Genomic DNA, 27,192 nt, shown 5'->3' with positions numbered 1-27,192 from the left:
TGAAAACGTCCCTATGAATTCAAATAATCTTGATGATGAAGATAATAATTCCAACTTTAGTTCATTATCATTTAATTCTATTAATGAGAATGAAGTGGGGGAATGTCAAGAATCTGACCAAGTAGAATCAACTAACGATTCCAATAATATTGAAGAAACTTTAGACTCAAGTGAAACTACTGATTGTCAAATTGTAGAAACTGAAAGCTGTAATGAAGGTGCAGTGGGGGAATCCAATCCTAGAAGAAGTGAAAGACTAGCCAATAAAGAAAAAAGAACTTGGAATTGGTTAAGTTATTGTGCTGAACTTTCCGAAGAAGAACCAAATAGCATTGAAGAAGCTCTTTCATCAAGAGAAAACCAAAAGTGGCAAGAAGCTATTAATAGCGAATTATCGTCCATAAAAGAAAATAAAACATGGATAGTAGTTCCAAAACCCGATAAATGTAATCTAATTAAGACAAATGGGTTTTCAAGAAGAAGAAGGAACAGGATGATTCAATTCGTTATAAAGCCAGGCTTGTAGTCAAAGGTTTCACACAACGAAAAGGAATTGACTACGAAGAAACTTTTTCACCAGTTGTCCGATATACATCAATACGTTATTTAATGGCTTTAGCTGCAAGATACAATTTGAAAATTGAACAAATGGATGCAGTTACTGCTTTTCTACAAGGTGATTTGGTGGAAAATGTTTATGTTGAAGCGCCATCAGTTGTGAAAGTTCCCAATGGACATGTTTTAAAGTTGCAGAAAGCACTTTATGGATTGAAACAAGCAAGTCATGTTTGGAATAATAAATTGAATGATGCTTTACAAAAATATGGTATGAAACGTTCTAAACTTGATCCTTGCATTTATTATAGAATTGAAGGTAACAAAATTACTTTTATGGCGCTTTATGTAGATGATATGCTCCTATTTACTAATGATATGGATTTTAGTCAATTATTTAAAACAAAATTAATGGAAAATTTCAAAATGAAATTTTTAGGTGAAGCAAAACGATGTTTAGGAATGCGAATAATTAAAACTGATGATCATATAACTCTGGATCAAGAAGAATATATTCTAAACATGTTGAAAAGATATGAAATGGAAAATTGTAATCCAATATCTACACCAATGGACCTTAATCAAAAATTTTCAAAATCCGAATGTGAAGATGATACAATGAAAAATGTTCCGTATCAACAAGCTATTGGTAGTTTATTATTTGCTGCTCAATGCACACGTCCTGATATAAGTCAAGCTGTCAATTTTTTAAGTAAATTTAATAAAGCTCCTTCCCGAATTCATTGGACAGCTGTGAAACGTATTCTTCGATATTTGAAAGCAACTACTCATTACAAGTTACATTTTTATACTAATGGTAATAATAATCTTATTTCGTATACAGATTCTGATTGGGGTAATGATTTGGAAGATCGAAGATCAGTTACTGGTTACGTTAATTTATTACAAAATGCAGCAATATCCTGGAATAGCAAACGACAACCAACCATTGCATTATCTACAACAGAGGCCGAATATATGGCGTTATCGGCAGCAGTGCAAGAAATCACGTGGCTAAGAATGCTGGAAAAGGAACTTAATTTTGAATTTAACGATCAAATTCCTACTAACATATGTTGTGACAACCAAAGTGCCATACACTTAGCCTCGAATGAAGTATATCATCCAAGAACGAAGCATATTGATATAAGGCATCATTACATAAGAGAAAAACGCCAATCAAATCAAGTTTCGTTTATTGGAATATCTACAAATGATCAACTAGCTGATTTTTTGACTAAACCCGTTTCTAAGGAAAAGCATTTAAATTTTTGTAAACTTTTGGGATTGTTTTAAAGTAGATTTCGAGTGGGGGTGTTAGATTTATAACTTGTTTCATTTTAACTTGTTGAAAATGTATAAAACGAAATCATACTTAACTTTGTAATTTGTTCTATGTCATTTAGAAAATTTTCAATAAAATATTATTCATATTTTTCTCTGCTAAACTAAAACATAATCGATTGTTCGAATATTTTCCAACCAAAAAGTGGATTTCGACTTTTCGCTTTTTTTCAGAAAAAAGTCGATTGTTCGAACAATTGACTTATAGAACTCTACACCTTGTATATAAATTCGCCTTGAAATTGATCGTGTGCAAGGCGTTTGACATTTGAAACAACTCTCTCATTGTTTCAAATGTCAAACTCCATACATAAAAAAATAATGAATTCTCTCGTATTTTCCTGAATTCGTCAAATACAACAAACCCAAAAACTAAAACAATAGCCAAAGTAAATTAATAAAGTAGACTCAGTAGAAAAGCTGACTATTTTTTTTTACTTTGGTCTGAACCAAGGTGCCATCGGCAGCACAGCTGATTATAGAAATAGCACGCACAAATGTCAAACTACATATATAAAAAATATTCGCCCGTACGTCCGTATGTCAAACTCTATATATAAAAACTAAGTGAATTCGCCTGTATTTATTTCAATTCGCCACTGCTGTCACCTTGTTAAATACGCCTTGGTCTGAACTGTCAATTCACTTGTGGTTGTTGTGGCGAAAAATACAACAAGCCCAAAAGCAAAAACAACAACAGGCAACTTTGACAGCTCAGACCTTAAACCAAAAACAAAATTGCTTGTGGTTTTTGTAAATGTTGTTTTTGTTGTAGTACTGTCGCTACTTTATTAATTTACTTTGACAATAGCCAACTTTGACAGTTCACTTATCTTTTAACAAAACAAAGTACATGTTGTATTTGTTGTAGTTCTGTCTTCACCAAGGTATATTAGGGGGAAATTTTTGGTACTTTTTCTTTAATCGAATGGTACTTTTTGTAATTTCTTCACCAATGAACCTAGAAACATGAAATAAAGCTTACATGGTCCAGAGTGGGTGGGCATCTACAAGTGACTGCTTTTTGGTACTTTTTCTATATTATAATGGTACTTTTTGAATTTTCTATAATAATGGACCTAGAAATATGTAATTAAGCGTATATGGTCCTATGTGAGTGAAAATTCAAGCGGATACTTCATGGTAGTTTTTCTTTATTATAATGGTACTTTTTTTTAATTTTGTATAACAATGGACTTAGAAACAGTACTTCAGAAAATTTTGATATACAGTAAAAACAATTAAAATTTAAATGGTAAAGCTCAAACATACCTACATATACATATATTTGCAATTTTATTTTATTACATTTATTGTTGTGCTCAAAGTAAATTAATAAAGTAGACTCAGTAGAACAGCTGACTATTTTTTTTACTTTGGTCTGAACCAAGGTGCATTTAATAAGGTGCCATCGGCAGCACAGCTGATTATAGAAATAGCTCGCACAAATGTCAAACTACATATATAAAAAATATTCGCCCGTACGTCCGTATGTCAAACTCTATATATAAAAAATAACTGAATTCGCCTGTATTTATTTCAATTCGCCACTGCTGTCACCTTGTTAAATACGCCTTGGTCTGAACTGTCAATTCACTTGTGGTTGTTGTGGCGAAAAATACAACAAACCCAAAAGCAAAAACAACAACAGGCAACTTTGAGAGCTCAGACCTTCAACCAAAAACAAAATTGCTTGTGGTTTTTGTAAATGTTGTAGTACTGTCGCTACTTTATTAATTTACTTTGGTTGTGCTTAACAATAATTTATTACATTCAATTTATAACATGCGGTTGATTTAAGAAAATGAGATAAAAAATCTTGATTTGTGAGCGGTGATTAGAAACCTGCGCCGAATAAATTTCGCGGCGGCGCTGACTCCAAAAAAGGTCAGCGGCTAAAAAATACCTACTAAAAATTAAAAGTAAAATTCTGAAAATTATTAAAGCTACGTATACACGGTTGGCATATTCTTACAATATTGTCAGAAAATGTTCAATAAATGGTTAACACCCATATGTTTCAACATAAGTTCTCATGGTTGTGTTAAGCATGTTCCTGACAATCTGACAACCGTGTGTACGTAGCTTTATCGTCTGCGGCGGCTTTTAAAATTTGTCGACGGCTTGGCAGCTTATAGCCGTTCGGCGCAGGTCTCTGTCGGCGATATTGTTTGCATGCCATTTCTTTATTTTAATAATTGTCAAAAACGCGCGTTAGCAAACAAAGTTGAAGGAGATTTGACAATTTCATTAATGCAATAATAATTTTTTTTTATATAAAAAGAAGTAAAACAAAGTGAATAAGTTTAAAAAATATTTTTTTAAAAATTTAATAAAATGAATTTAACACAAATGAGCGGTCAACTAGACTTACTCGACATAGCTGGAAGCATGTTGGAAAAGCATGATTCTAAAGATATGTGTGCACCGGGGCTCTTGGAGGTATTTGTCAACATTTTATAGCTCAAATTGTATTGAAATTCATAAATCTTTCTAAATTAAAGATGACCGGCATAAATCAACACGGAATGGCAACAGCTAGTGGTCTCAATGATTATGATTACCAAACACTCTCAAGTTTGTCCATGGGTCAGAAGCAGTTAAATCAATTACAAACTGTGAATAAAATTCCTATACCTCCTGAGATTTTGGAGCATTTTAAGCGTAAGTTATTTTTTTTTTATTAATGTGAATGTAACCCAAATGTAATGTTTATTATTGGGATTTTTAATTGTTGCTTTTCACCTATGAATATTCCATCGGATTTTGTTGGGATCTGCTGATGCCAAAAACCGGCATCACATTAAAATGTTTATCTTATTAGACATTCTTCAGCCAAACAATTTTCAATTCCAAAATTTTAGTACACTCCCCCAGTACTCAAAAAATCGAACATAACTAGGTGTGAAAAATAATATTATTGAAAGTGAAAAAATTAAAATATTTAAATAATTTCGTAACACAGCTCCGTAATTCACTTAAAATCGTATATGGGCAATTCCACAAGAATGGCAACTATGACTGAAAATACAAAAACAAATTCTATGTTGTTTTTTGTTGCAAATTTTAAAATATCTGTAGAGTTCAAATCTCCGAATACTTGTATCCGTATATTTCTACTTGTATTTCGTATATTTCTGTTGCAATCATTTAGGATGTTTTGTAGTTAGTGGTAATCGGCAAGAATTGCAAGTCGGTTGAGGAGAATTCTCAATTAAGTAGTTGTGGGTAAGATGGGTATGGTGCAGAATCTGTTCATTTGTGCGTTGGTATTGGTTGGAAGAATCGCTAGGTTACGGGTATGGTTAATTTTGTTTATAAGGGTGAGAGTATTCCTCCCATTTTTGCTTTTCAAAATAGTTTCTGTTTTTATTTTTTTTATTAGAGTTTTTATAGATTGTGGCACCATAAATAGTAGTGGAGATGATAAAGCGCTCTTTGCAGCACGATCAGCGTGTTCATTCCCTTCAATTCCAACATGCCCTTGTATCCATAAAATTTTAATTTCGTCAGCAAAATCAAGTATATTTTGTTGTATACTTTTTACTACATTTTTTGCTTTTGTATTTCGAAGAGATTGGAAAACACTTTGACAATCTGTAGCTATTATTATTTTTTCATCATTTCTTTTATTTAATTGTAAACATTCATATATGTATGCCCTGAGCTTCGGCGTCAAAAATAGATGAAGGTTCAGTTAAAATACCTAGTTTTATTAGCAGTACCATGAGCTGTTTTGGAACCATCTGTATAAATTATCTTCCAGTTGTTTATTACCCATTGGTTTGATATATCCTTGTTTTTTGTGTTTGGTAAGATCGTCTAGGAAAATATTTTTGTTTAGCAGCCATGTAGGAAAACTTTTTTGTTGATCTTAATTTTGTATAATTCAGAGATTTACACATACTAGGATCGCCCGGTGGCCGAAATTCTACCACTTTTAAACGCTTTTTACCACTTTTATGGAAAGAATTTTTAAAAAATTGTTTATATTGTGCATATCTAGAGAAAGAAACCTTTTAAACCATATATGTTTCATCAATATTGGTGGACAATAACATACTTAAAAGTGTACCACAAAAAAACGTGTGACCTATTTATATATAAGATACCATAGATCGGTAAAAGTTGACTTAATTTTTAATTCGGTTTGTCGTTTTTTTATTAAGTTTAATGTCAAATTTTGACCCCGTCTAACATCGATTTCAAAAGTTGGTTTACTTGACATGAAATGCCCCATATTTGTTCTTGCAAATTTACGCTAAACCGTAATCCATTTTGGATCCCATTATTAATTTAGTGGCGTTAACTAAAATATTTTTATGAATATGGCTTTTTTGACATGGATGTTAGTCTTTAAGTAATCACAGTGATTTTTAAAGGTGTTTTTGTTGTCGAAAATAAGTCCTAAAATCTTAAGATTGTTAGTAATATTTATTCGATAATTTTAAACTGAAATGTTTGCCTCTTTACAATTATGCTTTTTTAAGATATAAATATGTTGACATTTTTCCATAGACATTTTGGAGCCAGTTTGACCAGCTTTCAATTTCTTTCAAAGATTTTTCAAATTCTTTTTCAAATTCTTTTTCATTGTCTGTAATCGATTTCTATTGACTTATTAAGTAAAGATCGTCAGCATATATGCGATATTGAATCTGTTGTTTGTTGATGATTTCGTTGAGGTTTTCAAAAGCAATTAGAAATAGTGTCGTAGAAAGTTTGGTATAATATTGTTAACCTTAACTCTTAATTTTCTATTTGTTAGGAATTTCTTGGAGGCAATTTTCCAATCATTAAGTTTATTAAAAACAAGACTCGGTCAAAGGCCTTTTCAAAATCGACTGATGAAATTGATAGGTGGTTTTTCTAGAGAGGTTTTTGCATATCAAATGGTCTATATCCAGAACCGGGTTTGAAAGCGACTTGATTGGGAGAGATTTCCCAAACATGGTAAAAGAGAGATTGGGCGATAATTGCTGATATCCGTTGAATTTTTATTAGGCTTCTTTATTGGCACTATTATCGCAGCTTTGTATATTTGGGATATAACACCAGTTTCACCAGTGAATGGTAAATCGATTTTCAGGGTATAAAAACGATTTTTTTCGTGATCGATTATATACACCGATTTTTATGCTGAAATCGATTTTTGATGGCGATTAATCGAAATAGAAATCAAATTCCGGAATTTCTAGTATTCCCTACGTTTTTGCTTTCATTAAATTTTACAATATATTAATCTTCAGCTGACAGTGAAAAATATTCACGGAGGACCTCATTTTTTAAAGCGAAATTTTTTCAAACTTAAGAAATTTGTATAAAAAGTGCTACAAAATTTTTTTCATAAAATTGTTGTCAAATGTTTGCCGTTACGGTTTCCTCAATTAGCGTATATGTATGGGTCATTTGCTATAGATCCCAAAAATGCAGATCGACTATTGGCTTCGATTAATCGACTGTAAAAATCGAAATGAAATGGTTGATCGAAAAGTCGAAAATCGATTATTAGTTTGTCATACCATTCACTATTATACAAGGTCAGAATTTTCTCTTTAAGTGCTTTTGGGCTATTCTTAATTAAATTATAAGTTATACCATGGAATCCTGGTGAAGATCCTGTTGTGGTATTAAGACTGCTATTAATTCAATTAGGTTAATGGGTGTTTCAAGAAATTTTGCTGGTCCAATTGGTTCGTGATTAACATTTAAATGTAATACATTGTTGAGTTGTAGTTTGTATGACTCTTATTATTTTACATTCATAGTTTCCAGTTAAAGTGCGTATTCCAGTCCATACATTTTTTAAAGAAGATTGCGGATTTAGATTTTTGTAAAGTTTTCGAAGCATTGTCTTTTTGATAATTTTTTTTGTTTGTTGAATTTTGCATTTTTCTTTTTATAATCGATAAGCTTGGGAATTGTCATACTATTTCTGAAGAGTTTCAGGCATCTTGCTTGTAATATATTTAGTTCCTGGTTCCACCATGGGACATATTTTTATACGTTTGGGATTTTTGGATGTTCGAGGTATATATATATTACAAGCTGAACGAATGATCTTTTGAATTGTAGCTGCTTCTTTTTATTAGTTGTTATTTTTATTTTTTCTATTGATTTTTTTATACAAAATGTGAGATCAATGTTAGTAAAGGTGTGTCGAAAAGTGAGTAGGAGATCCGTCATTTAGTATAGATAAGATGCTGTCTGTTAACATATTTTCAAGTATTTTTCCTTTATTGTTATATTAGCATGATACCCAAATTGGGTTTCATGAATTAAAATCTCCTGCCATATGAAATTTTCGTTGGATGGAATTAATAATTCTAAATCTGCATTAGATATGTTTTGTTCAGGTGGAATATACATATATTGAAGATATTATTTTTTGATATCAATGAAATTGTTACTGATGAGATGTTAGTGGAATTTGGAATAAATATATGTGGAAAGTTTTAATGAATAAGAAGCCCGCTGCCTTGACGTGTTGAATTATAAAAATTGTGAAAATATCCAGTATATTGTTTTGGTAATAATGGAGTGTCTGTGCTTTTAATATGTGCTTCTTGAAGACAAATGATATAGCATATATGATTATTGTATTTTTGTTTTTATCAAAAGTTCCAAATTTGTAAAATCTAATATATAAAAATCTCGTTAGTGTTTGAACACCTCCGAAACGGCTCAACCGATTTTTATGAAATTTTGTATGTACGTTTGGTAGGTATGAAAATAGGTCGTAAAGTATATTCCATACCGCTGGATCCCAATATTCACTAGAAATAATTTGTATGGCAGAACAACGTTTGCCAGGACGGCTAGTTGTTTATAAATTTTAAGAATTTCTTTGTGTTGTATATATTAAGGGCAAGTGAAGAAGGAGACAGAATGATCACCAAGTCAATTTGCACACATAATACAACAAGAGATAGGTAAGTGAGGAGGAAAGTTAAAAATTTTACACCTCATTGGATTTGGAAGATATTCCCATACATTAACAGTGCATTAATCAAATGATAGCAGTATTTTACCTGTGTGTATTTTCTTACCATCTTCCTCCTTTGTATATAGGAAAATATTTGGTTATTGTAAGAAATTAAAAGAAAATATAACGCCTCTCACGATTCCCAATTTTTCGCATATTTTTACATGTACCTCAAAATTACTTCCGTTTTATGTCACTTACGATATACCCTTATTTCGCGCGATATTTTGGACAACAATGTTTCGAAAGTACTTATTATTCTTTTAAAATATAGTACCCTCTGAATGGAAGATAAAGATCAAATTATTATTCAGATACTCTTATTTTTGCAAATTTTAAAAATAATTTATAAATTTACATGGAATTTCCTATAACAAACATTTGAAAACAAAAAGTTAGGAGTTAGGGACCCCAAATGTTCAAGATGTACTATGTATTATCTGAAATATTTTTATCAAATTTAGTTGTTTTCGGTTTGTACAGCTGGGTTGACAGCCCTTGGCCGAGTGAACTCGGGTCGGTGCGTAGAACCGGCTGTCGTGGGAATGATCAAATTTAGTTTAGTTTTTTCATTAATAACTCTTAAGGCATTAACAGTAATACCTTAAATATACAGTATTAAAACATTTGTATACAGCTATGTACATTAGTGTCCCAAAATTTTTTTTTCGAATTTTGGAACGCATACCCTCTATTTTTTATATATATATATATAAAACTATAGTTAAATATGAAATTTTGTCTTTCTATCATGATTGCAACCCGTGCCGACTTGCGATTTAGTTTTGAGGTACATTTACAATGGAAAAAAATTAAATTTTTTCAGTTTTTGTAAAAATGTTGCCATTAAATAATTACTTTTGCAATTTAATTTAAAAGAATCGAAATGTGTACGCAATTGTCGTTCTAAAAAGATATAAAACACAAAAATTGGTTAAAAAATGTTAAAGTTATTGAAAAATCGCCAGGCCATTAACGTGTCTCAGGCCACTAGAACAAGAAATGTAGGAACAAAATTAACATATTTTGAGAAATATTAAAATAAAAGCTTATTTTTACTTAAAATATATCCATATTTACTTGTATATGAGTTTTTGTCTTCTTAGGATACCATTAACCTATTCGCAGGTATGACCAAAAAAAATAATTTTTTTAACGGCAGTTTCAAAACTCCATTTCAAATTTTTAAAAATTTTGTTAAACAAATTTTAGAATTTTTTGATCATCACTTTTTTTAACGGCAGTTTCAAAACTCCATTTCAAATTTTTAAAAATTTTGTTAAACAAATTTTAGAATTTTTTGATCATCACTTGGGTATTTATTGACAACATAATAGGGAATAAAATTGTGAAAAAGTATGACAATACCTCCTATAGTTTTTCCGTACCTGCAATTTAAATTTTGCGATTTTCGAGAAAAACTAATTTTTTGACCACATTTTGGCAAATGTACCGAATTTCCTTACTGTTATGATTTTTAAGTAAAAGCTATTCAGAATATTATAGTCCAGGTAATTTTAAATATAGTCTGAAAGTTTTACTTAAATCGGAAAACGTTAACCCTTAAATTATAAGTTATTATAAACATTAGACATCATGTTATATTCTTCTTAAGTTTCATAAAAATCGGCAAAAAAAAATATATAACATTTCGCTATCTTTCCTTTAGAAATTCCAAATATTGAAAAAATTGACCTTTGACCTTCACGATTTAAGGGTTAACGTTTTACGGTTTTTTGATCTCTCTTTTACGCGTTTTATTCTAGAAATTTCTAGGCGTCATTTTGAAATCATTACATTCAATTGTAATTTTTGGAAATTTTCCCTTCATAATATTATAATAGTGTCTATATAACTGGAAAATCTTGTGTTTTTTTTTTAAATTAATTAATTTTGCAATGATGGGTGACAACGAGCACACATCCTCTGCCAATACTAGGCCCACATTTTATGACTTTGTCAGGATTAATAACTTGGAATCGGTTTTACAGCCTTTTACTTTGAAGAGAAGGGCTGATGATCAACGTGATGATTCTTATGTTAAGAGGGCATCATCAATTGATGATTTATTGGATACAGGTGAGTGTTCTTAAAATGCTATGGCTTCAGGGAATGAGGATCAAGCTATGGTTATTGATAATACCCTCATTATTGAGGATCGTACAGTTTCTATGCCCGATATCTCTCGTGGTGATTGTTCTTCTGGTAATCCACCTTTAAATGAGCCTGCTGTTGAACATCATGTTGGTAAGTCTAGTGAAAGGCCTTTGATTTTGTATTCTGATGGACATTTTGGTGACTTTCTTGTCTTGTGTGATACATCTGGATCCAAGGGCAAGAAGGATAATTTGCGTAACTCTTTTTTTTATGAAAGCATAAAGAATTACAATTTGAGGGTATCTCCCTTATTTCACATATTGGGAAAACTCTATTTAGACTGAAGTTTGAATCGGCATCTGCTGCCAACTTTTTTGTTTTGTATGATTTTTCGTCTCTAGATTACTGGGCGTTCATTCCCAATACTTTTGTTTACTCCTATGGAGTCATAAGACGTATTCCTTTTTGGAATACTGATGATTTTATGAAGGAGAATATAATTTCTTCGGTACCTATTATTTCTGTTGAACGTTTTCATGGTAGGAGTTCCACTGGTGATGGGGCTAGATTACCGATGCTGTCGGTAAAACTGGGTTTCAACTCAAATGAAATTCCTACCAGTGTCATATTAGATCATGCGATTGTTGAGGTGTCAGTTTATTATCCACCACTTCGTCAATGTAGAAAGTGTGGTAGATTAGGCCACACTGAAAGAGGCTGTCACTCGAAGCGGAGATGCCTAAAATGTGGTAATTTTGATTCTTGCAATGGATTATGTAGTGATCCCAAGTGCATCTTGTGTGGAGCTACGGATCACTCTTCTATTGAGAAATCGAAATGCGCAAAGTGGGCTCGTGAGTATGATATTTTGAAGGTGATGACATTTAAGCGCTTATCGAGAAAGGAAGTTTTTCCAGTCAATGGTTTTGATGTTTTTAAGGAGTATGATGACAATTTTCCACCCCTGGGTGATGACCAGATCACCAGGCCGGTGGCTACGAATATTTTAGATAGGGATGGTGAGGTTAATAGGATTATGATGGTTTAATGCTGTGTAATTTTTTTTTGCAAATAGTTGCAAACTCACGACTTAATTATGCTTTTGCAAAAGGTAAGTTCATATGGGAGCCCCACGAAAAAACTGATACAACTTTCATAATTTTGTCTAAGGTTTATAGAAATTTATCTATCAAATTATAAAGGGGGAGTTTTAGAGAATAAGCATTCATTTTTTTCGAAAATCCCCCTTATGGGCGGCCCACTACAAAAAAGGGGGTGTGGACCGCCCATTTTTACTCAAATCGAATAGTTTGACAGTAGAAGACTGCATACGAAATTTGGAGTGTCTAGATTGTCGGGAAATAGTTTTTTGCCGCTACTTTGAGTTTTCGGTCGTAGTGCTATGTGGTGTAGGGTATAATTATTTTTCTGTTTGAAGTTTATTTTTCAAATGTTTGTGGTTTATTTATATCGTTTTAAATATTAAAATATGAGATCAAAATCGCCCCCAATAGGTAATATCGTTTTCGCTCTCTACCTTCCTCTGGTTTATTGGGAATAAATAAAAATAAAATTATTTTTAATCTTGTCTTCAGGTGGATAAATATTAAACCTTTAGTATGAACCGCCTACTTTTTAGTGTTTTTCATTTCATATGCTTGTTCTTTTCAGATATAAAATGTCACTGCATGATGGGGCTTTTTCCGGAAATAGGAAGAGCTTGGTTAACGATTGATTCAGAAATATATGTGAGTAAACGGTAATATTTCAAAATCAATATGTGTAATTATAATTTTATAATTTATTTTAGATTTGGACTTATGAGCAATCTCGTGATGTAGCATATTATGATGGTTTAAGTCATCTTATTATTAGTGTGGGTTTGGTGAAACCGAAACCTGGTGTTTTTATAAATGATGTTAAATATCTCTTAATACTAACTACTCCAATTGAAATAATTGTTTTAGGTAATCATTCAATTAATTTTTCATTATCCATAACTTAATTTCTACAATCAAAAAACATGATCATTTTATTGTTTTATATTCCATCAACGTATTTTCATTAATTCTTTAAATTTGTATATGTATGTTTATTTCCAATTTTATAAAAAAAAAATGTATAACATTTTATTTTATTTATTAGGTCTGTTCATTTACTTTCCCAGTAAATACTTGCAACGAGAGAATAAAATCAAAATTTACAAAATTACTCTCTTAAAATCTCAAAAATAGTAAAAAGTAAATAAACGCTTTATCAGTAACAATTGTTTTATACACACAATTTTCATATTTTATTCCTTTTAAAATGTATAAATACTCACATTTTCTTCAATTTTATTGAAAATTCTTTTTTTATATTTTTTCACCACAAAAATAAAATTTAAAATAAATAAACAATAACACAAAACATATGAAATATAAGCTGCTAACTATTACGAGTTCAAAATAGAACTTGTAATAGTTTGCAACGAGAGAGCACTCTCTAAAATTTATACGCTCTTGAATTTTTCTCTACTTGCAAGTTTTTTGAGTTAATGAACTCTTTTCCAGTAACAATTGTTACTAACTAGTAAGAACTTTTAGTTATTGAACATAGCTATTTATTTGAACTGATTTTAACAAAACCAGAAATTAATTTAGCATTTAAAGAATTATTTTGAATTAAATATATTAGTAGGTTAGCAGTATTTACTATTGCCTAAGTATTTTGAAGCAAATTTGATCATCATTTTCATCATTAATAAATTTAAAGTTCATTTGTTCAATGTAAATTTAAACATTTATTTTTTTTAGGTGTCACCTTTGGCGATACGACGAAGACTATATCTTCGCCAACACGCAATTTTCAGAGTACTGCTACATTCGAAGAGATGCAGTTAATGAACAAACCTATTTTTATATTGAGCACTGATAACGTTTCTATAAATGTTGTTATGGGAAGTGAGAATGGTCGAATTTTTTTGGGAGGACGTGACGGATGTCTTTATGAAATATCTTATCAAGCAGAGTCAAGTTGGTTCGGAAAACGGTGTAAAAAAGTAAATCATTCTCAGGGTATAGTCTCATACATTGTTCCTAGCTTCTTGAAAGTATTTTCGGTAAATATGTAAAACATAAAAAGGTTGTTGGTTATTAATTTGTTTTTCTAGGAAAATGATCCGATTGTTCGGCTGGCAATAGACAGTAGTCGTCAATTGCTATATGTTTTAACAGAAAAAGGTTCGATAGAGGCTTGGGAAATGGGACAAGATTGTAATACGATGCGTCGCATAGCTAAAGTGACTCAAAATGAAATTTCTCAAAGTGCCGGAAACATAATAAAGTAATTATTTTGAATTTTGTATTTTAATAAGATTATTTTTTTATGTAATTTATGTGAATTTCATCATGAAATTTATTTTAGGACCGTAGACCCAGCAGTGTTTAAAAACATTAAATCAATTTGTCCCCTTTCGGTGGATGATTGTCAAAATCTACATTTATTGGCGGTAACTCAATGTGGCGTCCGTTTGTTTTTTGCAACGAATCCGCTGATAGCATTTCAAAATCCTAATATTCATCAAACTTCTCTCAACCAATCTCAAATTTCAATGACACAACATTCACCAGCGAAAACTACACCAGTGGGTGGCACGGTTGGTACTGTGACAGCTCCAACGTCACCACAGTGTCCGGCAATAGAACAAAGGAGGCAACAAGGTTTGTATCTTTTACATGTGAGATTGCCGCCTGGATATACGCCCAATACAACCATCAACAAACCAAAGCAAGTTCATTCGGCCCACTTCAACGAAGGCACTTTACTGATGGTTTCAACGCCGCAACAGGATCAAGATATTTTGTGGTCTATAAGTTCAGCACCTTTTCCACATCGTCCATATTTAACTGAATCGACCACGGTAATTCCATTGGATGGTATTGTCTGGAGTTTGGCAGAGATTCCGGATCGTTGTAAGGCACAACTGCAATCAATATTGCGTAAAGCACAGAAACCTAAAAAAGTGGTTCTATTAACTAATCAAGGAGCTCACATTATTTCGCTACTGAAACCTGTAGATATTTTACAACAATTGCTTATTGCCTGTCACGGACCGCATCATGATGCAGTCAAAGCATTCTTTCAGGTTTAAAATTTTCAAATACAAACTGTTAAATATTAGCTAATCGTTCATATTTACCAATGTTCAGGCTCAAGGAGATCGCGAAGCTTGTGCCACAGCTTTACTTCTAACGTGCTCAGAACAGTATCGTGGTACAGATTTAGCAATGTGGGCGGCACAGTCATTTTTATTGTATGGTGGCGAGCCAACGTTTTCAAATCAAATGCAAATGATGGGAGGCATGCAGGGTCAACGTCCATATTTAAACAACTCTATGGGTATGGACCAACGCAACACGCCACAAATGTTCATATCAACACCAATGCCAAATACTGGAAGCGGTGGCTTAGTAAATCGTACACTGCAAAATACTCCCATGCAAAGTCCTATACAACATATGCAGTATCCCCTAAGCCCAAGTATGTATTAAACTAGATAGAGTGATATATTCGCCTTCTCCGAATCTTATATGCTATTCACCTCAATATGTAATAAAACTAATACAAATGTAGATATGTATGTAGATACGTATATTGTATTTCATCACAAGGGGACGGACTCATCACATAGAGTTTCCAAAAAACCGCGGTTTAGATTTTAAAAAGTTGAAAACCGATCGGTTTCATTTATTTTTTGTTTTTTGACGTGATTCTTAAATATTATCATATTATTACACAATAATAATTTGATAATATAAAGCTATAAAATACGCTGCTCAATGTCGAAAACTGACGGCCGTATTTATAACACAACGATCTGCTAACTAGCAGACCGATTAGCTTAGCAGAGAGTTAGCAAAGAGTTTATTTATAATACACTTTTGTCTGTCAATAAATAATTGCAAAATCAACTCTGAAAAGTGTGTATTGCCAACTATTTAAAAAAAATCGACTCTGATGCATTTGTTGATATTTCTATTTAAGTTTATTCCCTCAAATCAAAAAAAGAACAACATGGAATTAATTAATTTTATTTTCTTCCCAATAAAAGATTTTATAATATGTTTCACGTTTATTTAAAAATTTACGTTGACACAAAACTGCTGTTGTTTAAAGACTTAGCAAGTCTTTGATTGTTCGTTAGCAAATGTTTAGCGAGTGGATAAGAAATAATTTATAAATAACTCATATGTTAATTTCATGTTAAATTTTGGTTATAAATACGGCTGTGACTATTTAAATACATTTTCTAATAATTATTTGACAAATGATGTCAGTTTGATATTTTTTGGCAGTTTATACTAGTACTTAACTTGTGTAATCAAATGTGTATTTGATTGTGATAAATAAAATAGGTTAATGTTTTAATCAAAAATTGCAAGAACACAATAGGTTAATGTTTTAATCAAAAATTGCAATAACACAACGATCTGCTAACTAGCAGACCGATTAGCTTAGCAGAGAGTTAGCAAAGAGTTTATTTATAATACACTTTTGTCTGTCAATAATAGTGGTTAAAAATCACCCACACTTTTATGCTTTCTAATAAAATATATTTATAATAGTGCTCGAATTTGACACTTTTTTCTGTCAAGCGTTACACCCAGCGGGTTATCCTAGCTCATGTTTTCGAGATATACCGTTATTTCGAAAATGGAGGAGATTGCACAACATATATTCACGTAAATCAAAAACCGTTTAGCTTATTGAATAAACTAACAGAACCGAAATTCCGCAATAAAATTACCTTTAAGTAAAGGTAGTGTCACACATGGCAAATATTTATTGAAAAAAGCGTATCCACTTTTTATAGCACAAATTTGTTTGACGTGTTTACTCTTACAAGTGTTTTGTAAGATCAAACAGCATCAAATAAAATAAAACTAAATATTTGTTTTGAATTGTCTTAAAAACTCCTTTTAGTTTTTGACAATAAATAAAAGAATTCAAATATATTTTATTTAGCGGTTGGGTCTTTTTCGTCAAATACTTGTCATGTGTGACCCTACCTTAAGACTCAACTGTATTGCATGTATTTTGTTTTTGTATCATCCGTATGTGTGAAAAGAGAGTAATATTTTACTCTCTCCTTCCGTTCTATGCGTTTATTCTATTGCATTTTCTACCCTGCCAATTAAATTTAGTCTAATTTACAAATAATATAAATATATAAAGCGATACCGTTATTAATACCGATACCGATTAAATACCGTTTAAAATTGAGTACCGGCATTAATACTGATACCGAAATAATTATTTCGGTAAAATACCGGTATACAAATACCGTTTCTTCTAATACCGGTTCATTACGGTATCATTACCTTTATCATACTGGTATCAATTGCAAATCAATACCGGTATGCCAGTTTCAATACCGATATACCGGCATTGTAATTAAATTTTGCAAAAATTGTTGAAATTACATACAGAATTTAACAATATTGCTGCTTGTAGATAATAGTATTTGAACCTTGACTACAGGGATGGAGAAATTATTACGATCTTACTTTTTTGATACTATTGGTCAATTCACAAGGTCTCTTATCATGTCATATTGTCATAATGATAAGAGACCTTGTGAATTGACCATATGTATGTATATCGATGGCTTAATATAAAAAAGGCGTAACTAAATTTTTTTAAAAATTTCGTTTTTTGTTTATTCCGGTAAACAAATGTCAGATGCACTTTGCCTCAAAATTTCAGGAGGATATTATTTCAAATAACAGATTTATAACGATTTCAAAAAAAGCCCTAAGTCAAGTCAAAGAATTTTTGAAAAAAAAAGCCTTAACTTATTTATTTTGTTTTGTTTGATTGGTTATCATTTTTTATAAGTATCAAATTCGATTCTGAATCGGATTTTTGCACCTATCAGGAAATTTAACAGCTTTATATCGCTGAGTGTGATTCATGAAAAAAAATGGAAACATAAAATTGTCCTATTCATTTTTTGCGCAATTATTAAAGGGATCAAACTATTCCATATTTAAACCTAGGAAAAAATTAATTCCTCAACTAAAGACGAGTGCTGCATTTTATAAAACTACATAATTTCACAATATACAATATTTTAACACACGAATTGGACAATTATGTTTGGGATGAAACAAATGGATGTCTAGGATCTTCCGTTTTTGCGAAGTGTGTTATTAAACACTTGTGGAAGATCCAAAATCTACCAATACCGCAATTTAGTATTCTCTAATGCATTGTTGGCTTTTAGTATGGAAACTCAAATAACGATTAAACAAAAATTTTTAATAAGTGGACATACTCAACTGGAATGTGACTCAAGCCATTCCCTTATAGAAAGAAAAATTCAAAATAAGCAAATAAATTTCCCATCGCAATTTTTAGGTCATTTGGAATCAAAAACATCACGCACCAACACCAATTTCTAAAATAAACCAAATTTTTTTTTCTCTGAAAAATTATATAAATAATTTCATATTTTTTTTTGCAAGTGTGAGGGATACTTCCCTTATTTAAAAATTATCTTTTGAAGTATGTCCGCAGTTATTATTAAAATAAAATATATTGTTTTTCAAAATAATTGAAAAAATTGAATGAAAAACTTTATTGCGTTTGGTGCGTGATCTTTTTTAACAACCGCGAAAAAATAATACCGTGGTTTTTCATATTTTTTAATGCTCTATTCGACTATGCTATGCCAATTTGCAAAAAATGTCAAAAGTTATATCCCTAAAGCTCACCATTTGTGCAATACAAGCACAACGTCTATTTTCTAAATTTTGAAAACATGCCTAAACGATACTCTTTGATTCGTCCTGGTAAAAATATTGCTTACTATAAAAGTTCATGAAATGTATGTACTCAAACCTCAATTTCAAAATTTAAGCAGATGTAGTGGTGATCTTACTGTAAATATTCTACGAGCCTTGGCGTATGACTCATCAGGATCAATATATTTCAAAACAGACTTAACTGACAGTCACGAATCTCTCCCACATATATCAAAGTCGGTGATTAAAGATATCCCCCTGATTCACTTTATATGCAGTAAATAGCAATCCCAAAAAAACCAAATACAGGATTCGAAAAGTTTTTACCTGCATATTGCCATCTTTTTTGATAACTGGTTTAATAAGAAATAATTTTTCACAGTTCACTTCTGATTTAATCCTCTTAATTTCATGAATTATTTCCTTTTATTATTTAAACCTGAATTATTATAATAATATTATTTTTTAAAATTATATTTTCAACTCAAAATTTCAGGTTTAAAAAAGCCCTAACTTAATTTTTTTTATAAATATCAATGAAAAAGGGCCTATATTAGATAACTTTATTAAAATAAAAAAAAAAATAAATTTTAAAAGAAAAATAAAATGTGTTCCCTCTTTTTATAAAAAATTGCATTAAAACTTTTTTTGTATCTAAAATTTTGCGGATTTTATTAAGTTTTTTCCTTCTCCTGTAAAGTAACAAAAAATCGAGTTACGCCTTTTTTATATTAAGCCATCGATATATAAAAAACACTTTTTAATAAATGTTTTAAACTTTTTCTTACAGTTTGGCTATATTTAAAAGAAAACGTTTTTTTATTTTTGTGCAAATGTCAACATTGCTACCAGCCAGAGTTGGGGGTAGTGCACTAAATGTTGAGTGCAATCAACATTTCACTAGCACTAAATATTATTTTAAAAAATATAGTTTTAACTAATTTTCATCAGCTTTAGTGGTAGTGAAGCTTATATTTTTATCACTAATATTTTTTAGTGATAGTGATATTTTTTTAACTATAAATCAATTGAGTGGTAGTGTAGCAATAAGCACTAAACTCAAATAGTTAAAAAATTTAACAATAACTAAAAAAAGCTTCAATAATTTTCTTTGCACTAATATATTCAAAATTAGTGATCATGAAGTTATTCCAGTTTAGACTAGAATATTAAATATACAGATGTTTGTTGAGCAAGCTTCAAAGTGTTTTTCAGCATCCGAAGAAATAATAACACAAAAAAACACTGATAATGTAGGATTCTTAGATTTTGGGGAAATTGACAGTAAGTGAAAAAGTTATTGAAGAAATTATTTAGTTTATTAACATCTTCAATATTAGGACAACATTTGTTCAGAAAGATGGCATAGAAAGTGAAATACGTGCATTCCTTTTAAGCTCGGACACTGATATTGGCAGTCTCAAAAAATATCCAATAATAAGGCAAATGTTTTTTAAATTTAACACGCCTTTGGCTTCTTCTGCTACAGTAGAGCGTTTATTTTCTTTTAGTGGAATGGTGGATTCTCCTCCGAGAAATAAATTAAGTGATTCGAATTTCGAAAAGCTTGTTTTACTTAAAGCCAATAGTCGCTAATTATTTTATGTGTAATTGCTTATTTCTCTTTTTATTGTAATTTGTATATTTATATACCGCTTTTACGTTTTTTCCTTAAATATATTAACTTAAACTATGAATATGAAAAATAGTGCAGGAATATTTTTTTAACTAAAAATTTTAGTGTAGAAAAAATTATTTCATTAGGCTGCAAAAAAAATATTTTAACTATTTTCAAAATATTATTAGTTAAAAAATTTTAACTACACTATTACTATTATTGAGTGAGGCTTATATTTTTCAACTCATCACTAAACATTAAAAAAATTAGTGAAATATTTTACACTACCACTAACTATTAGTGATAGTTAAAAATTAGTGCACTACCCCCAACTATGCTACCAGCATTGCCAGAAAAATTTTGAAAAACAGAGTTGCATTAGCAAAAACTCATTGTTTGTAACTAGTTTATCTCAAAAGCTAGTTACAAACCTGTTTTTGTTTTGTATGGATAATCAAGTTTCTCAAACTAGTTTATCACCATAAACAACTTATAACATGTTTATGACGTAGATGTAAATGCACTATTATAGTATTAACAGTATTAACAATGTTTATTTAATTTGTACATTTAAATTTAATGTTCTTAATTTTGAAATTCCAAGTATATTTTGGTAATTACGAAATATGCATCTAGGGAACAGAATTATCTTTGAAAATTTCCCTTGCTTTTGTAATACAGTCAGAATATGCTTATATGTTTACCTCGATTGGCATTATATAAATACTAATTAACAAAATATTTTCTAGTTTAAATATTAAATATTTATTTTACACACACCTAAAGTATATCTATCGATCGACTCAGAATCACTTTCGATTAATCAGGTCGCAATTTTGAAAATATTTCGATAAAATTTGGTACATATAATTTTTTTCATGCAAGGAAACAGGCTGAAATCGGTCCATTATTTCACTAGCCCCATACAAATGCCCTCCCTAAATTGAACTTTATCGGTCATAAATGTTTAATTTGTATAGATATCTTGACAAATTTTGACATACAAAGGAAGCATTTTAATATTTTTGGTATACACATAAAACTCAACAGAAATAAATTTCATATAGACAAAAATCACACGACCTAATTAGTCATACTTCCCATATGTTTTTGCTCATTTACTTAGTGTAGGGTATTATTTCTTACGTTCTTACTTGTTTTTATTCATAATATAACAATAAAAGGTAGAATCACTACAAAATATGTTCTCAATTATACATGCTTGGAATTGTCAGACTAATATAAAATAAAAAATAAAAGTACAATTGAAATAAAACATCAAACATTGAAAAGCATGACTAAATTGAAAAATAATTTAAAAAAAAAATCAATTTAAAAAATATAAGAAAAAACATGCGTGTTAAATGTGTAAATATTCATTTGAACAAAATCTCGTAAGATTTATAAAATATCCTGAAAATAAAATTAAAGAATGAAGTGCAGCCTGCTTTGTTGAGCTGAAGAAACACTACCGGATTTGCATGCATCATTTCAATGACTCCGATTATAGTGAACTGTATTTCATATAGTATAAACAAAATATTTCTCAGTTTTCAGTTGTTATTATTCGTATTTTTGGATTTGTTTTTTTATTTTTCTATTATTTGACGTAACAAGGCATATCATTTTAAACTCTCTCCCTAGGGATTCTAACTTCTAATGGTTGTATCCATTGTAGAATAAGCAAGGTACAATTATTAGAAAGTATATTCTCAATTATACATTCCCTATAACGTCAAACAAAAGAAAATTAAAAAATATAAAAAGGAAATGCCAAAAAAAATAATTGAATTAAAATTTTTATTACAAAAATTTACTAACAATTGAAGAAAAACTATATTTTTTTTAATAAGTGTTTATAATTTCAGTTAAAACGTAACAAATTTAAAAAATATCGCGGTAAAAAATTAAAAAAAGTTAAGTGATTAAATACATAGTTTGACGTTTTAGGGGTGAACATTGGAAACTCTCTAATAATTGTACCTGGTAACTGATTGTACCATGGGTTGTATCATGGTTTTTATAGAATTAATAAATAAAAAATATTAATTACATATACACCAACACTCCGGTTTGCGTCGTTTCGAAGTTGCGTCTTTTTAAAATGTCTGTGTTGCGTCTCTGTAAAATGTCTGTGTTTATGTAAAACAAAAACAACACTCGTATGTGTGATTATTTTGAGTATTTTTCTAGTTTCTGCTCTGTGTGTATTTCTCTATGCTTATAATATTGTAATATTGCCCCTCAAACTATTTGCTAAATAAAAAAATGTTCGTCCAATAAGATTTGGAAAAATTTTACAAATTATTTAAAATATTTTTATCATGTTTGTTCAAAATTATGTATAATTCCTTCAGCGCTATTTTTAAAAAAAAATAATTGAAAATTACAAAACCCATTTCGAAAAAACTTGCAAAAATTTTGATAGGGAACTATAGACCTAATAAAAGTGTTCTCCTATGGGACACTCTACTATACATACAATAGTGAAGGCTATACCTATATAAAAACTTCTAAAAAATGAGATAAAATTTTAAAATGTTTGTTTTTTTTTAATTAGTATACAATCAAAATTCATTCACTGGATCTGGCATTGCGCCGGTTAACGATATGAATGCAATTATTTATTCTTCTAAACATGATGGTTTGTATATATATGTGGCACGTCTATTACGCCCAATATGGAAAATTCGTTGTGTGGATGAGAATCTAAATAGTAAATTAACTCAGGCTGATTGCACATTTATTTTGGAAGATTTGTATGCGCTTAAAAATTTTTTGGATGCAAACTCCGTCAATGATTTATCCTGTAAGTTTGGTGTATAATAACTATAAATAGATAGACATTTCATTAATATTTATTACATTTGAAAGGTACAATGAGAGCTTTTAATAACCAAAATACACTTTCCAATGGATATGGACTTTTGATGCAAAATACAACTAATATGCACACAAATGACCCACATATGAATGCTGCTGAACAAGCTCAAACCGAAGAGAAGCGTTCATTGACAGCTTTGAATTATTTTATAAGTAAGCTAAAATATAAATGTACATACAGATGAATGTATATAATCGTACATTGAAACAGAATGCATTCAAAAAATATAATTAATTAAATTATTGTCTTTTTTAAATGTTAGAACATACTTGTGAAGTTATAGCATTGTGGAAGATTTTATGTGAACACCAATTTCAAGTTTTAGCCAGCCAACTGTTGAAGGATCAACAATCTGTTCTATTATCATGCACTTTTCGTGACTTAATTTTGTCTCGTTCTGAGTCGTGTGCCCTTTTAATTGTGACTTTAATAAATTCTTATTTAAAGGACAACGCATCTGTTAGCACAATATCTTCAAAATTACGCGACGAATGTCCCAATTTATACCGCCACGAAGATGCCGTCTCATTTAAAGCCACTGAAATTTTAATGAATTCTAAAAATTGTACTATTATTGAAGAAAAGCAGGATAAATTGCGAACAGCACTACAACTGTGCAAAGATGCAGCTCCGAATTTGCCTTTACAAAATATTTGTCAGCAGGTAATCATATAACCACAGTCCACTTTTAAATACGAAATACAGTAAAATTAGAAAAAAAAATATATATAATAATGGAACAATCGAAGTGAGCTGAAATTTTGCACAAAACTTCATATTGATGTTCTATACAAGATATGAAATTACAAAAAATCACATGTATGCTTCGCGAGATATTCGCGAATAAGACTCGTATTATTATATTCATTATATGTATATATTATTACAATTTCTTACATTTTGGTTGAAGTGCATTATATGATGTCCGCAAATTAAAATTTTGTGGTGAAATTACAGAGGATTAATCCTACCGAATTTAATTAAAATCGGATCTCAACATGTGATTTCATTGCAAAATCTACATTTACGGACATCCTATAATGAACTGGGATGTGATATATTGGCAATATGCATAATAAAATCGGAGAATATGTTTATAACTTAAAATGCAAAATATTTGGTTGAAAAAATCTCGCGTAGCCGACATGTTTCTTTTTACTTTATGTGAATTTCCTTTTCAGTTGTTTTTCTTTACTTTATTGGGATAAATTCTAATAAAATGAAAATATTTTTAGTTTACACTTAGTGGCTTCTTTGAAGGTGTTATAGAGTTGACCGCTACCTGCGCTTCCAAAATTGACCCTGAAGAATTTGGCATACACTTTTACCAGAGTGATGAACCAGAAGAAGATCGCGAAGGATATGCTGCATATGCTGCACGGTAATACATAATACTTTCACTTCTATATATATTAGGGTGAATAAATTTGTTCGGGCGTGAAAAAACGTGATAGGCGTATAGCAAAATCGGAATCTATACAAAATTTTAAGAAAATTACCAAAAGAAAGTATGGGTCTAAAATCAAAACCTAACTCCCGCTGAGAGCTGGTCTGTATTTTTTTACAGTGGGTCAAACTTTTCATTTTTTGATCGAAGGGTGCATTATACTAACTGAAAAAATTGTTGTAAGTTAATGTCTTATAATGTAATTCTTATTGTCCAGCTGGACTATAAGTTTATTCTACAAAAATTATCTACTCAACATGCCCTTTCAGAATTATAGAGTTGCTTTTCTGTTCCAATCAAAAAGTCTCAATATATTGGGCAGTGAAATTTTTTAAACGTATATTTTGAAGTCTCTCAGCGGGAGCTGGGATTTGATTTTAGACCCATAGTTTCTTGGGGAAATTTTCTTAGAAGTTTGTGCAGATTCCGATTTTACTATATGCCTGTTGACCAAAACAATGTACCCACCCTAATATATATACATTAAGCAATGGTTCGAATGACCAAATTTCGAAAATTTTCCATTTTTAATTTAATTATTCAAGTCTAAACTGTTATAAGGAAGTAAAACTGATGATGGATCATGTTTACCAATCTGTTTGTAATGCCAATGCAAACCAAGAGTTTTCTCAGCAAATCTGCAATAAACAAGAGCTGAGTGTAAACGCTCAAATTATGAAAATTGTTGGCATGGCTGTACAAGTAAAAGATCCGATTTTACATGTTTGTGTCTATGAATGGCTAATGGTGCACGATATGCTATCTGAGCTACTATCGTTAACGGAACAAACATTGGGCGAATTTCTACGAAGAAATGTTGTACGACATCCAGATAATTTAAATTTAATAGATTTGTTGTGGAAATACTACGAAAAAAATGGTCACCATGCACAGGCAGCACGTATTTTAGATAATTTAGCATCGACGCAGAGTGATGGTATTCCGCTGGTGCAAAGAATAGAATATTTGGCTAGAGCAGTAATGTGCATGCGAAATGATGGCGTTGGCTACTCAATAACAAATGGTGTCTTACTGAAGGAATTGGAGGATAAGGTTTGATTAATCCTGAAAAGTATTTATTTTATGTATTATTTACACCATGCTTTTTCTGTTGTAATTTCAGTTAGAAATTGCTCGTGTTCAAAAAACGGTCTTGGATGCTGTTTCGTCTTTAGCTCCAAGCAATAGTGATGCTAATAAAGCTGTAGAAAATTTAAACAAAATTTTATATGACATTACTCAGTTATACGAAAATTTCGCAGATCCATTTGATTTGTGGGAATGTAAATTAACTATCCTTAACTGTTCGCATCATAATGACCCTTTGCTCATTGAATCAGTATGGGGCAAAATCATAAATAAATCTGTCGAAGGCGCTGGTTCCATACAAGAAAGAAGCACACGATTGTTTTCGAAAATTGAAACTCTATTCAAGGAGTTTGGGGAGTCGGGTCACTGCTTTCCACTTGCTTTCATTATAAGAGAACTGGAAATAAAGGCATGTCAGTTGCGTTTATCAGAAGGCATTGTACCAGATAAATTAGTAGCCATGAATATCGATGTAGAATTACTGATGGAATATTATTCCAGGTAAGTTATTATTAAACTACCAATCTATCATATGAACAGAAATAATACCATTAAAAAAAATACATTAATTTTGCAAAATTCAAAACAATAATGTTCACCGGATTGACTGCCTGATAACACGAACTAGAACGAATGTTGAAAATGAAATTAACAAATCATTTCTTAAATCAAGTAAATTTTTTAAATTTTCCATAAAAAAAACCTTTAAAAATCATGAAATTGCGTAATATCACAATACTATAGCAAGAATAGACATGGCGAATAAGCCGTTGTTTGCTATTTGAAAATTTCTTTAAAATGATTCCCCTAGGTCCTGTTAAAAACAAATTATTTTTTTAATACATATTTTAATTTTCTTCCAACACAAGAAAATTTTACGTTAACAACTAACAGGTTCTTTATATGCAATTTCTTACAGAATGATTTCAATTAATGAACGAGTATGGGCAAATGAAGGCAATGAGTGGCATTTAGTTCAATCTTCAATACGGGTAGTTACTCTTTTGGCAAACAATGCTCATGCTATATGGTCCAGATCAAAGTAAGTAATCACAAGTAAATACATAAACCTCTTTTAAAATGTTTTTTTTTTGTTCTATCGTTGAATATAGACGGCGTATAATTGGAAAAGCGCAAGATATGGTATCAGTTTGTTTAAATTTGTGCTATCAGAAACCAGGAACTGAACGAATGCAACAGTCCTTAAAGGAATTGCAATGCCGCCTTCAAAGGAGTTTGACATAAGTTTTAAAGTAAATTATGTTGATAAGATTTAGTTTTTAAATTCCTCTATTTTTATATTAATAGCCGTTTGTTGATAGGGAAACTCAATATTTTATGATCTATTGTTTTCAATACCAATAAATAATAATTGCAACATTTAAA

At 30.5% G+C, this 27,192-nt stretch overlaps 1 protein-coding gene across 1 annotated transcript; it reads left to right on the top strand.

The window, feature by feature from the left end:
• The first annotated feature begins 4,152 nt into the window (after positions 1–4,152).
• Nup154 (nuclear pore complex protein Nup154) lies at positions 4,153–27,192 on the top strand. The gene is made up of 16 exons (XM_065499567.1): positions 4,153–4,341; positions 4,404–4,563; positions 12,653–12,729; positions 12,792–12,948; positions 13,777–14,081; positions 14,133–14,305; positions 14,387–15,107; positions 15,172–15,502; positions 22,947–23,195; positions 23,261–23,422; positions 23,533–23,933; positions 24,506–24,651; positions 25,263–25,770; positions 25,841–26,307; positions 26,726–26,848; positions 26,919–27,192. Exons 1-16 carry the CDS (start codon positions 4,237–4,239, stop codon positions 27,049–27,051), a joined length of 4,218 nt encoding a protein of 1,405 aa, XP_065355639.1. The 5' UTR covers positions 4,153–4,236; the 3' UTR covers positions 27,052–27,192.

The sequence above is a fragment of the Calliphora vicina genome, chromosome 2 (genome assembly GCF_958450345.1).
Source record: "Calliphora vicina chromosome 2, idCalVici1.1, whole genome shotgun sequence".
Classification (NCBI taxonomy): domain Eukaryota; kingdom Metazoa; phylum Arthropoda; class Insecta; order Diptera; family Calliphoridae; genus Calliphora; species Calliphora vicina.
This window is presented reverse-complemented; position numbering and strand designations above follow the sequence as displayed.